The 14654-nt window shown below is 40.4% G+C and overlaps 1 protein-coding gene across 8 annotated transcripts in view; it reads right to left on the bottom strand.

Moving 5' to 3' along the window:
- LIMA1 (LIM domain and actin binding 1) overlaps positions 1 to 14654 on the bottom strand; it is an 84253-nt gene that overhangs the window by 21964 nt on the left and 47635 nt on the right. For 5 of the 8 annotated variants that reach the window (XM_065886653.1, XM_065886661.1, XM_065886654.1 and 2 more), the window contains 2 exons: positions 11515 to 11979; positions 152 to 236 (listed from right to left, as the gene is read on the bottom strand). In XM_065886653.1, coding sequence (XP_065742725.1) covers positions 152 to 236; positions 11515 to 11979 — 550 coding nt within the window. Of the gene's footprint in view, positions 1 to 151; positions 237 to 11514; positions 11980 to 12020; positions 12129 to 14654 lie in introns of those variants that run through there. The other 3 variants (XM_065886658.1, XM_065886660.1, XM_065886657.1) reach the window with 3 other exon arrangements.

Genomic DNA, 14654 nt, shown 5'->3' with positions numbered 1-14654 from the left:
AACAATGAGATTTGGGAATGGCTTGTATCTAGCAGCCTTTCTTTTCATTTGTACCACTCTTCCTTTAAAAGCATCAGCTTCGAGGTCAAAAGGTATTGTTACTAATGAGTACTTCCTAGAAAATTTCCCACACATGGAACTCTCTGCTTACCTGGGCCTATTTCCAAGTCATCCAGAGAATAGCTGTTTTCAGAGATCTTTCTTCCACCTGCGCTTCGGCTTTGGGCCCGAAGAATCTGTTTGGAAAACAAAACCCAGCAATAAGCTTTGCAGTGAGGATGGGAAATCTTGATGCAATGTTCAAAAAGGAGGCCTGCAAATCTCCTTTATAAATAATATCCAGTAGAGATTAGATTTTATATTAGTTTTTTTTTTTTTTTGCCGTACGCGAGCCTCTCACCGCTGTGGCCTCTGCCGCTGCGGAACACAGGCTCTGGACGCGCAGGCCCAGCGGCCATGGGCCACGGGCCCAGCCACTCCGCGGCACGCGGGATCCTCCCGGACTGGGGCACGAACCCGTGTCCCCTGCATCGGCAGGCGGACGCCCAACCACTGCACCACCAGGGAAGCCCGTTTATATTAGTTTTTATATACAACAGAGTGTGTTTTTAGTATTATAAATATCAAGCACTACATATTCACAGGTGCCCAGGGGAAAATAAGTAACTCTATATAGGTAATGCTTTCTGTGAAATATCACTGCCTAACCACCTTAACCAGAAAGCCTCAGAATTTAACAGTCATTGGAGCAGAATCCTCATGTCCCAGATGAAAATGATGTCTCTCCAAACTGCCAAGTCCTGATGGCAGTATCTTCTGTTGGCCTTCTCCATCCCATTTTATCCCTGCTGTTGCTGCCTGGTTCATGTCTTCATCATCTTTTCCCTGGACTACTGCATTACCTTTCTTTTCTTTTTTTTTTTTAAAGGAACATTTATTTATTTACTTTTTGGCTGTATTGGGTCTTTGTTGCTGCACACGGGCTTTCTCTACTTGTGGTGAGCAGGGCTACTCTTCATTGCGGTGCACGGGCTTCTCACTGTGGTGGCTTCTCGCTGCGAAGCACAGGCTCTAGGTGTGCGGGCTTCAGTAGTTGTGGCTCATGGGCTCTAGAGCGCAGGCTCAGTAGTTGTGACACGGGCTTAGCTGCTCCGCGGCATGTGGGATCTTCCTGGACCAGGGATCGAACCCGTGTCCCCTATGTTGGCAGGTGGATTCTCAACCATTGCACCACCAGGGAAGTCCTTGCATTACCTTTCTAATTGGTTCTTCCGCCTTCCAATCAAGGCTCTATGATGCTGCCATTATCCCAAGTAAAACAAAAAAATTATCCCCAAATATAAATTTATGTTACTTGACTTCCCAGGTGCACAGTGGTTAAGAATCCGCCTGCCATTGCAGGGGACATGGGTTCAAGCCCTGGTCTGGGAAGATCCCACATGCCATGGAACAACTAGGCCCATGCACCACAACTGCTGAGCCTGTGCTTTGGAGCCCACGTGCCACGACTACTGAAGCCCACGTGCTTAGAGCCCGTGCTCTGCAAGAAGAGAAGCCACCGCAATGAGAAACCCGTGCACTGCAATGAAGAGTAGCCCCTACTCGACGCAACTAGAGAAAGCCCGCTCGTAGCAACAAAGACCCAATGCAGCCAAAAATAAATAAATAAATGAAATTTAAAAAAACTTATGTTACTCTCTTGTTCAAAATTCTTTAAGGATTCCTAATCACTCCTTGAATTAAATCTAAAGTGCTTAGTATGTCACAAAAGACCAGTTCTAGATCTGGTCCCTTCCTACCCTCTCTGGGTATTCTCTTCCTCACCGCTTACCCTCCAGGAAAAGCAAACCTCTGGGAGGTCCATGATATTGTAAATGAGTTCCCTCTACCTGGGTTACTCTTTTATCCTTCTATTGTCTAACAGTGCCTGTTCCTTCAAGACTCCGTGTAAGCTAAGCAACAGTCCCTCTGCATCTGCCCTACCTCTCTTCTATAAATCTAAGTAGCCCTTTCTCTGTTCTCAAGGACCTGGTCACACTTCTATTACAATGCTTAACAAATTGTTGCACATCCCTCTACTGGACTGGAATCTTAGTTTACTGAGGGCAGAGACCATGCTTTTATTTTTTTAATTAATTAATTAATTATTGGCTGTGTTGGGTCTTTGTTGCTGCGTGTGGGCTTTCTCTAGTTGCGGTAGAGGCGGGTACTCTTGGCTGTGGTGCGCGGGCTTCTCATTGCAGTGGCTTCTCTTGTTGCTGAGCACAGGCTCTACGTACGCGGGCTTCAGTAGTTGTGGCACGTGGGCTCAGTAGTTATGGCTCACGGGCTCTAGAGCTCAGGCTCAGTAGTTGTGGCGCACGAACTTAGTTGTTCCGCGGCACGTGGGATCTTCCTGGACCAGGGCTCGAACCAGTGTCTTCTGCATTGGCAGGTGGATTCCTAACCACTGCGCTATCAGGGAAGTCCTATTTTTTATTTTTTAAATAGAAAAGTGGAAGGTACAGATTTATTTAATAAAAAAATGATTCCCGGGCTTCCCTGGTGGCGCAGTGGTTGAGAATCTGCCTGCCAGTGCAGGGGACACGGGTTCGAGCCCTGGTCTGGGAAGATCCCACGTGCCGCAGAGCAACTGGACCTGTGAGCCACAATTACTGAGCCTGCGCGTCTGGAGCCTGTGCTCCGCAGCAAGAGAGGCCGCGACAGTGAGAGGCCAGCGCACCACGATGAAGAGTGGCCCCCGCTTGCCACAACTAGAGAAAGCCCTCACACAGAAACGAAGACCCAACACAGCCATAAATAAATAAATAAAAATATTAAAAAAAAAAAAAAAAAAAAAAATGATTCCCGTAAATTACTACATTTGTATCTCTCAAATTTAGGGTAGATCTCTAATGAAAGTTCCAAATTCTAATTTTACCACTAGAAAAGTAACTGAAGAAAGCCACTTAGTAAGTATCAGAGGATGTTCCCAGACATAAAACACAGACAGTATGTCATGTTTATTCAGCTTGCAATGAGAGCCTTCAAGCAGATCCTATCATTGAAATCTCAGTTTATTTCCAGATAACTTAACGTGGAAAAGATGTGTGAAATCCAGCATGACAGGAGAAAAGAGTAAAAAAGATTTAGCTCCCTTTTGAATTCAACATTAATAAATAATTATTAAACCTTTAAGTTCAATGGACTAATCAACCAACAATAAAGTTTAAGACAGTGAACTATCCCTTTTTCAAGTCCTCCCCACGCCCCCACCTCCCAGCCCTCTCTCTCTCTCTCCTTGGAGATAGAAAATATGCCACTTCAGAAATCAGAGCCAAGGATCTGGTTTGCTCGTACCCTACCAAAAAGAATACAGTTTCTAGCAAATTCGATATATATTTAATGTACTGCATCTCCAGTCATCTTTGCTATTTACATTATTGGTTGAATCTATTTACAAAAAAAGAAAGAAAAAACTAAAAGAAGCTGTAGCAACTCTAACCTTGCCACATCATACTCAGGTCAGCTGCACCAACATCAGTCACATCCACATGACTCCTATGATGCAACACATTTTTGCTCTGGGAACAGCCTACCATTTGGAAATGAAGATTATCAGCCAAAGTGAAAAGATACGTTTGGCAGAATACCCTCCATCCACATTTTTCTGTCTTTAAAACATTTCTCATTTGCAGATAGATAAAGGAAATTCCAAAGATTTGTTCCAAACGCTGCTGAAGATCATTATAAAAACTAAAATTTTCAGGGGCTCAAAAAGGGAGAAAGCCTGGAAATACACTTTTTTTTTTTTTTTTTTAAACCGAAAGGGAATGGGTTCTGCAGTCTTAACACTGGAGCAATATTTCAAATATTTACATTCTGTCAAAGGTAAAGTTCAAGCATAATTCCAAGAGTATGTGTTACGTGTTGCAACCTGCTAGGAGTTTAGTTTTCCGTTTGTGCTTGAAGTTCCTACACTGGTGTTATTGGGAGCAAGACCATTTAGAACCAGAACACATGCCCTGCAAAGGTTCTTTGGTTTTAGATGCATAAAATTTCCCATCTTCACTAGCTTTTTATTTAAATCTTTGGGTTAAATAGACATTTCCCCCCCCACCCCGCCCAAAGAATTCATGAGGGTTCAGTACTCTGAATTATTTTCTTTCAACTGTTAAAAAAGTGAATCTGCAAAGTCATTTGGTCTTAGAGAAAAACAGAAAAATGTCTCTGGAAATCAAAGCTATACTGACACTGGTTCTGAGGAGGAATACAGCTCGGAGATTAGATGGCTTTTAATGAGCTCCCGGGTGAAGCACTATGCATTTCTTTTAATACCTTTCCACCTCCAAACTACTCAGATATAAAGAATGACAAGATCCCTGTATACCTGAAATGAACACAATACTGTAAAGCAACTATACTTCAAAAAAAAAACAAAACCCCAAGATCTCAAATTCATTTACTATTCATTTTTTTTTTTTTTTTTTTACTATTCATTTTTGATCCTCATTTTACAAGTGGTAATCTGAGGTTCAGGAAAAAGGTGGGGTTTCCTCCAATATTTCTCAAGGAAAGTAAAGGAGCACAAAAAGAAAAGAAAAGAAAAAAAAAACCCAAACACCAGGAATTCTGATACTGAAATACTCTTCTGTAACACATTTTTATTGCATTTCAATCTTTTTTATTCAGATGCCTGAGGCAGCCTTAATCATCATAATCTGTTAAGAGAGAAAAGATAAGACACTTTAAGACTTTCTGGAATTTCCTAAGGCTTGGCCTCACCCCACCCCACAAGTCCTCCTTCCTGTCAGCTGACTGCAGCAACTCTCATTAGTGTAACCACCCCTTAAATATTTTCATTGAATCCATAAACCAAATGCATCAACATTTACCAGTAAGAAAATAATAGTCTAGGGCTTTTAGCCAGTAGTCTGTAGAATTTCTTTTCTCTGCAAAGTTTTCTTTAAGAAATAAAGTAATTTAGGTCCCAAATGTCAAGTAAAAAGCAGGATTTCCTGTCCTGTGTACGCCTATTTTCAGGAAAAATTCTCTTTAAAAGTTGATTCTCAACACTTTAATCTACTGAGAGCCATTTCCTTCAACCATTCAACTTTGACCTTCCTTCAGACTCTCTCATCCCTCCAAAGTCAAGCGTGGAGGAAGAATGACTTTTAGGGAAAAATGGGACTTTGCTGAACTATGCATGGAGATCATATGGTATAGATAAAATCTGGCCTTAATTTCTCAAAATACTGAGAGAGAAACATTTCCTTCTCCAGGGACCCTCGCAGAAAAAATACAGCTCATTTAAGTACAAAATACACACAGAAGGAGCACTTATCTCCAGGCAGGGGGATTTCTCTCTCTCTCTCTCTCCATATATATGTGTGTGTATATATATATATATATATATATATATATATATATATATATATGCATACATATATGTATAAATAAATAAATATATATATATGTATTTTTTTTTTTTTGGTTGCACTGCGTGGCTTGCGGGATCTCAGCTCCCCAACCAGACTGAACCCGCGCGTGGCAGAGAAAACCCCCCGAATCCTAACCACTAGACCACCAGGGAACTCCCATATTTTGTATTTCTAAGTGTTCTATAAAAATTATGTATTACTCTTACAATTAGGAAGAAAAGAAAGGAAGGAGAGGTAATACTTCATATTTTTAAATTAATATAAATAGATAAGAATGATAAAACCAAATGCTGATGAGGAACTGCTGGGGAATTAAATATGCCCTTAGATTGTGCTAGCAGTGTTACAGAATTATGTCTTTTAACCACAGTAACATCATTCAGTAATATAGCCCCTCCCCATAACTAAAAATAAAATATTTCTGCCAAGATGCTTAGAGCTTTTTTATTAGTCTGGAAGAGAATCTAATTACTGGGGAATGATTAAAAAGTATAATGGGGCTTCCCTGGTGGCGCGGTGGTTGAGGGTCAGCCTGCCGATGCAGGGGACGTGGGTTCGTGCCCCAGTCCAGGAAGATCCCACATGCTGCGGAGCGGCTGGGCTCGTGAGCCATGGCCGCTGAGCCTGCGCGTCCGGAGCCTGTGCGCCGCGGCTGGAGAGGCCACAGCAGTGAGAGGCCCGTGTACCGCAAAAGAAAAAAAGTATAATGAAGTAACATATTGCCATAAAAGGATAACTACATGAACTAGGAAGATACAAAGGAAGGTCTATGTAAAAAAGACCAAACCAAAGATAAAGCACACAAAACAGTGAGCACACAGTACCTAAAACCATGTAAAATCTAGTTAAGCAACGATAAGGATACCATTGTGCACAACTGATAAAGGTTACTCTTTTTTCCAGGCTTACTTGGCCTTTTCTGGTTTACTGTGGTGTGTGTGTGTGTGTGTGTGTGTGTGTGTGTGTGCGCGTGATTGTTCAGATGACTAATTTATATAAGAAAAACAAACCTCTCAAACTCACAAGCTTCTAACTCAAGAGTTTCAGTACAAATCTCTTGCATTCCAGTGTATTCTCTTCATTGCCCTGATGTTTTTAACTCAGTAAAAAGACTATAAAACGTAGGAAGAGGACAGATAGAAAGCTAAAGTCTTTGAGAAGACAGCTGTTAATATGCTTTAATTCTTTCCTGGTTTCCTTAGATTTCAAAAATACGTAAGGCCAGATGTTTTTATCTAATAAATAGCTATTATAATATCCATGAAGGTAGTGTTTATGGTAGAAGGGGTACTACACAATTTCAGTTCTTGTTCTGATATTAATTAGCCACATGACATCGGGCGTATCAGTTAATTTCTCTGACGTCAGCTGTTTCCATCTGTAAAATAGGGATTTTAATATCCTGCGAACAATGAGCTGAATTAAATAACCTTTTACAATCACTTATAGTTCTAGGATTTATGTCAACGATCTTGATAGGGATTTCTCACTCATTGTAACTCCTTAATGAATTAGAAGGCTAAAGGAAATGACTGATAAATTCATCTGGATACACACCTACGTTGTTTAATGCAGGAGTGAGTCCAGTAGCAGAAAGAAAAGGTGATTTTGTGGGGCAAATGATGTCTTTCTGGCCCCTACAAACTCTAATGTAGCCAACCAATGCTTAGAGAATATTCCAGTCTCCTGATATTACTTTTCAACATATTTTATTTTAATGGAACCGGATAGAAACCGGTAAGTAGTTAACTGGCATGAAAATAAAGCAGAAAAGAGATGACTGGTCTCTAACTGACATATCAAAGACAGCCATTTAGGGCGACAAACAGAAAGATCATGACTCCCTGACTGGCATCTTTATACCTGGATCCATTATTGTCTTACCACAAAAGACCAAAGGTTTACTCAGAGTTACTAACTAAGGTAAATAAAACTTAATTTATACGAGTAGGAGGTCTTTACAAGAAATGTACCGCTACAGAGAGGTCAAAATAACACTGAGAACTTAAGAGTTCATCAACAGATGAATGGATAAAAAAGATGTGGTGTATATATATATATATATATATATATATATATATATATATATATAGGTTTAATCCTGACCCAAGCAAAAGACAATACTTTAAATAGGTGATGAAGGTAGAAATACACCTTCCAAATATCTGGTCTGTATTCTCCTTTCCAAGGATTTGTGTGAACCAGATAAGTTAGGAACCAAACAGAAAGAATTGAGACTTAAGGAGCCTGTCCCTACATTGTTTGGTGATTTGAATAACTGCATCAAGGCCTTTGAAGATTACGGATTCAAATGTCAACATGATGGTAACTGAATATTGGTTATAACTGCTTGATCAGCTTTCTCATAAAAGGATGCCCGGAATAGTTACTCTGGCTACCTAAAACCCAGATCAACATACACATGGAGCTAGGGATGCTAAGCCACATTCAATGTATGTCACTGGGGGGTGGGAGGGGGGCTTCTTTTTCCTCATAACTTATAGGTTACATTCATCCATCCACTGCTCATTTGCTCATAGGAATTAGAAGTATCATGTTCAACTAAAACATCTGACCAGAATAACCTATCTATTCACCAAAGGTAGAGGATAAGTGAGGAACAGCCTGTAATCAGTTCTCATTATTTATAAGTTATTTGAGTTCTAAGCTTCTTTTCTCCTTTTTACTAAATAAACACGATGAGCCAAGTCATTGTGCTGACCACTGGGAGATAAAAGCATCATTACTTTGAAAGAATTATAGACTGGGGAGTGTACAAATTCATACATGACTATTAAAGAAAGCATGATATAAGTGGCCAAAGAGAAGTAAAAAGAAAAATCTACAGGAGAGTCAGGAGGGTGAAGGTAATTTCATCTGGGAAAAAACTGAGGTAGGTCTCACAGTCTTCCTAGACCTTGAGGAGTAAGATTTCAAGAGGTAGAAATTAGGGGAAAGATATGACTGATTTAAAATGAGGAGTAATCCAGGGTTTGAGTATAAGATTGGCTATGAGACTGGAAAGGTAGGTTGAGCTCAGACTGTAGAAGACCCAAATATTAAATATGGATTAATTCTGAGACATCCAAAGTTTCTGATCAAGGGAATAACATAATTTACAACTATGCTTAGAAAAATAAATAGCAACAGTGTGGAGGATGGAAGGGAAGAAAAAAATGAGAGGCTAATAGGAAAGGTTGCAGCAATACCACAAGGCAAGATGCACTAAGGCTAAAGCATAGAAGTAGATGTGGGACCTCTTGGAGAGAATGGCCCATACTTGAGAGATGTGTAGACTTATGTAGATGGCTTAGTAAGTGACTGACTGAGAAGAGGCAGGCACAGAGAAGAACTGATCCCAAGCTTTACAGACCAGGAGATGTGGTGAATGGTGATGCACTAAGGGACACCAGGCGTAGCGCAGGTTTTGGTTGGAAAGATAATGGATTCTTTTTTAGCCTTCTTGAATTTGAGTGCTTAAGGGATATTCACAAAGAGATGTGTGATCTGGCAGGCAACCACAAAATTGGGGCTGAAGCTTGGGTTAAGAATTCAAGATTAGAATCTAGTTTTGGGATCCGTCTCTTGGAGTCCTGGAAAGAGATGAGACTACACAGGGAGGGAGAAAAAAACAGGACTGCAGAGAAGAGATCAGGAAGAAAAGTGGACAAGAACAGAAACCATCTCAGACAAAAGGGAGCAAGAGAGACTAAGAAAAGTAGAACTCAAGCCAACTAACTTGGCCTCCTGTAAATAACTCTGATAAAAAGATTTAGGAGATAAAAGATTTAGATCATGCATTTCCATTATCTATGTGCTCCCTGACCCTGCTCAGCTAGTTAGTTGAGATTTAGTCCAGTTCTTTAAAATTCTATTATGGAGACAAAGATTCACATGATTTGTACCTAATATATGCATTTGTCTCACAGAAGTACTAAATTTTTAGCTCTGAGGTAATCATTCTTACTTGTGTACTCTTGCTCCGAAAAGGACTGCTAGTGTCTCCACCATATTTCTCAGAGCTTCCTTCCAAAGATCCAATTATGTAACTTCCTGATTAAAGCCTTATCCATATTAAAGCTGAAATTATGATAACAATAACCATAACCGTTTCAAACTGATTAGTTATTCAATAAACTAAGGTAGACAAAAGTTTTTTTTTAAACAGTTTTACTGAAATACTAGACAAACATTTTTAAAGTAATCTAGACTGTTTCCAACATGGGTAATGATGCAGCTATAAAACCAAGGGCAGTTGTGTTTTACATTCCCTAAGCAGTCCATTAAACGACAAATGACTATTTAATCAGAAAGTTTAAAAAGTACCTCCACCCCAAAAAAAAGCCCAGGTCAATCTTAGAACCCCTCCATCTTCTTAGACCGTTAGCAATCAGGCTGAGTGCCAGTCTGATCTGGTAGGATCTTTCTTTATATAAGAATTTTTTTCTCTGCTTTGACCAGCCACAAAGAGACAGGCTTGTTCTGGCCCATCTTTCACTAGACATTTACGAGAAAAAAGTCTCTCACCAGATCCTTACACATAATCAGCATTTTGTTTGCTGCAGTCCCAATCATTTCCTACCTTGGGCCAGTTTTGACATGTACCAGCCTTTTGCACTGAATCTACATTGTGTGTGCTGCCATGACATCAGCCATCCTGCCCCTAACAGGGTCTGAGAGGAGGAGACTTACAATGGTGCTTTGACTCACAACAAAGACCCTTCCTCTCTATTTAGGATTTCTGACATTTTTTCCCTCCATTTAAAATTCTTCTTCCCATTTAAATTTTTTAAAGTTTTTTTTTTTTAATTTTTATTAAGACCATAAAGGGAAAGAGGGAGTTGGCAGGCCTAGAGGACTCAAAATTGAGAGGGATGAGAGTTTAAGAAAAGTCATAAAATGCTTTGTGGTTACATCTCTTGCCAACTGGCTTCAGTGTTAAAACAGAGTAAAAACTCATGCAGAGAAAAGGGTTCTAGCTTTGCAAATCTTTAAAAATTCTTTCTATTGATACATCCGCAAACAGATGATCGCTGAACACTAAAGAACTTTTCCAGGTAGAAAAGTAACAGGCACCGCAAGATACAAGAAGAGATGGCTACATCACACCAAACATAACTGAGGATTCTAGGATAAGTTATCTAATTTTTACCTCAGAAGAAATGCTTCATACCATTACTTCACAAATGTAGAAATTTGGGCCAATACTTAGCTGAAAAAAAATCTGCTTTCCCATCTAAACGGAATCTAGAGTAAATGAGGGCTTTGCTCCCCATCAGATCTGTTTATTTCATTATAATGACTGTTGTAACAAACCGACCCCATGTACAAAGCCAGATATGCAGGAAAGTATGAGAAAACTGGAAAAATTTACCAGCTCTGCGGCCCCTGGATTGTGTTATAAGTCACCAGCATATGTAACTCATTTTCTAGTTAAGTAATTCCCTCTGGGGACCTGGTCTGCACTCCACATGAAGGATCGAGTTTCATTAGCAGTTGTAGGGAAAATGCAACCCTCTGTATTTGCAAGTCAAAACTCCTGAAGGCTACGGCTAGTCTGGCTATCTTCATTGATTTTTCCTGGGATAGGATTTTAGCTGATAGAAAACATTTGTTGGAAGGCACAGATGAGGAAGTTGAGAAGAGAAAGGATTCAGCTAGCAAGGAGACAACTAAGCCTCAGTCTTAATGTTAAACTCTGGCCTTAACACTCAGCCTGCAGCTGTGTCCAGGCAGAGAGAGATTCAGCAGTAATTCCACCCCCCTAAAGCTACAAATGACAAAAGGCACAGGAAGACAAATTAAAAGGGCAAGCATACAAAAACACATAACCCAATCAGCATCAAACTCTTCATTTCTCGATATTGACCTGAATCCCAGTGTGCACTTGATTTCACGTGAAATTGGGTCACACTCACAAATCTTAGCATCTCTGTAAATAATTCGAGACTTTTTATTAACTACTCATCTAACTTGAATCAAAAGACATACTGACCACATACTCACCATTATACAAACCGTCTAGACTAGAGAAACAGCTTTGTTTAGCTACTTGAATTGGCTTTTTCAAGCTTTAAACCCACCCAGTCCTTACCTTGGTTTGAGTTGGTTCACCTTTCTCAAACATCATCTTAAGCCTGTTCAGCGGAACATTGTATTTCTCTATTTTGTTTGCAGCTTCTGCATTTTCACTTATTTCGGGTTTTCCTACTTCATGCCTGGATTCTCCCAGACAATTTTCCATTTTTTTACTTCCTGCTGAGTGGTCTTTAAGATGCTCACTGTCCTCGATGCGGGGGTACGGATACTGAATAAGAGCTTCAGGAGGCGATTTGATTCTAGGTCTGGGGTGGACTCGTTCCTCTTGGTCAGCCTCGACCCCAGAGGCAGAGCTGTTTGCCACTTCAGCGGGAGGAGGGTCGTCTCTATGCCTGACCTCGGTGCTGCTGTTTCGCACGGAGTCTGGGAGAGAGTCTGCTCCCAGCACTGGGTTCTCCCACTTCTTCTTTAACACGGTCAGGTTCCCCCTTCTAAAGTGCTGGGGGAGATTTTCAGTGTTCTAGAAGAACAAAAAGTGAATGCCAGTTATAACTTGCCTGCTGAAACATTCAAACATGCTGTTCTTTGTAAAATGAAAGTTAAAACTCCAAGCTGCTCCCGGTCCACTGTCGTTTCAGACAGCTGTGAACAGTTACAGCCCTGCCACATGGAGAAAGCATCCACCGCAAGAGAGGGAGAGGGGAAGAGAGAAAAAGTCAGGAGCTAAAGCAGGAAGTGATAAAACAGGATAGCCTTATAAGGACAAAATGAGAAGAAAGGAGAGCTCAGATCTAATGATAGTTACATTGGAGACAAGGGATTTTTATCCAGAGATTAATGGGGAAAACAGAAAGAAAAAGCAAAATACCAGTTACTTTAAACCCTGTAAATATGCACTAATAAAAGTTCATCATTGAATATGGGAACATATGTATATGTATAACTGATTCACTTTGTTATAAAGCAGAAACTAGCACACCATTGTAAAGCAATTATACCCCAATAAAGATGTTTAAAAAAAAACAAAAAAGTTCATCATTACGTGCCACAAAATCACATCCTGGCTGGGTTTTTTTCTTCTAAATGAGACAAAGATGCAGTATAGCTTAAACTACACAATACCAATAATTGTGGACAGTAGCATCAAGAATTGAAACTCTTTGTGGAAATTTAAAGCAGCCACCAGACTTTTACATGTATATATCATCATATCCGACATAATTTACATGAACAGTCAAATTTTATTTTTTACATAAGAACCTAATCCTTTTTCCCCCCTGTACTTCTCTACATGTTTGTCCATGTATAAATCCTCAGTTTTCAGAAAATTCACTATTTTCCAGATCCTTTGGTTGAAAAATACCCAGGCTTCATATGAAACACTACCACCCCCTCTCTTGATGGAAGGACACACATTTACACATCTAAGACAGTTCTCTTTCGCGTGGGTCAAACTGGAATTAATTTGTACATATAAGACAGATTGAAAACAACCTGGAAGGTGTCAACGTTGTTCCGCAATAATAGAGGAGACATGCTGGGTGAAGTAAAATTCAATGTCCCGGACTCTGAAAGCACTCCTAAATAAATAAAGCAGCAGCACCTTCCCTACAAATCACAAACTCCAGTACCTTCTTGCCCTCCATTCCTGCAGCCTGTGGCTCACCGGTCTTTCAACTAAGAAAGGACAAACCACCTAGGACTGAAAGACTCTGGGGTATTAAACAGGATTAGCAGCTATATTGGGAATTAAGTCTCTCACCCTATTACTCTTCTGAATACACTCTGAGAGCCACTTCATCAAGTAGGACCAAGGCATGGAAAAAAGAAAGTTACAGAAGAACAACTGCTTGATATTTGTGTTTAAATCTTAGCCTGACAAGATGCTTCATTGGGGGAAGCATGTATGGACCAGAAATTTAAGCAGCAAGAAAAGTTTTCTTGTTGGAAAAGAGAAAATTTAAAAGCTGGTGCTACCTTAACTGCCAGAAGCACTCTTGGCTCTGTGTACCCTCCTGAGACACAATGGATGAGTCATCTGGGTCTCCAACTTCACCTGCTCTGCCCTGCCTAAACAGGAGCCTTGAGAATCAAAGTGGCATTTTGCCTTGGTAACTGGACACTACTTTTCTCAGAGACATATCATGTGATCGAAGTATATTTACTGACATGCAAAGATGCTCATAAGATACTTTTGAGTGAATAAAGCTAATTATAAGACATCATGGGGGACTTTCCTGGTGGCGCAGTGGTTAAGAATCCACCTGCCAATGCAGGGGACACGGGTTCAATCCCTGGTCCTGGAAGATCCCACACGCAGTGGAGCAACTAAGCCCACGCACCGCAACTACTGAGCCTGCGTGCTATAACTACTGAAGCCAGCGCTCCTAGAGCCCATGCTCCGCAACAAGAGAAGCCACCACAACGAGAAGCCTGCGCACCGCAAAGAGTAGCCCCCGCTAGCCACAACCAGAAAAAGCCCGCACGCAGCAACGAAGACCCAATGCAGCCAAATATTAAAACAAATAATAATAAAATTAAAAATAAACTTAAAAGAAAAGAAAAAAAAAAAACACAGCATGGGGAATTCCCTGGCAGTCCAGTGTTAGGACTTGGAGCTTTCACTGTTGTGGGCCTGGGCCTGGATTCAATCCCTGGTCGGGGAACTAAGATCCCCCAAGTCGCGGCCAAATATTAAAAAAAAAAAAAAAAAAAAAAAAAAGACAGCATGATCCCATTTTATAATACACATATATGTTTCTAATATAAACATAGAAAAGTAGTCCGGAAGAAAAGACATCAGGATGTTAACAGGTTGACACGGGCATTTGTATTTTCTTCTTCTTTTTCTTTTTAGGATAAATGTGCTTTCATTGTGTAATAAAAATGAATACAAAAATAAAATTATGCATCGTCTTCATATCACAAGAAAAAGGTTCTATGGAATATCAAATAATTTTGATGTTACTTGTAAACAGCTTGAAAGCTGTCATCCCTACTTTACTTGTGATGACCTGGAAGAGAGGGATCTGTGTGACGGAGTACCAGCAATGTCCCAAACAAGGACCTGGGTGGAGGACATCCCTTAGCGGGGCATCTTAACAGAGGCGTGAATGTGCTCTTTTATTAAAAGGAGTTCTTAAGGATACAAGTTCAAAAGTGCTGGGGTGGGGACAAGTAGGGGAGGGGTAGCGC

Source organism: Phocoena phocoena, chromosome 11 (genome assembly GCF_963924675.1).
Source record: "Phocoena phocoena chromosome 11, mPhoPho1.1, whole genome shotgun sequence".
NCBI lineage: Eukaryota > Metazoa > Chordata > Mammalia > Artiodactyla > Phocoenidae > Phocoena > Phocoena phocoena.
The sequence above is the reverse complement of the archived record's forward strand: the minus strand, read 5'-3'. Positions and strand labels throughout refer to the sequence as shown.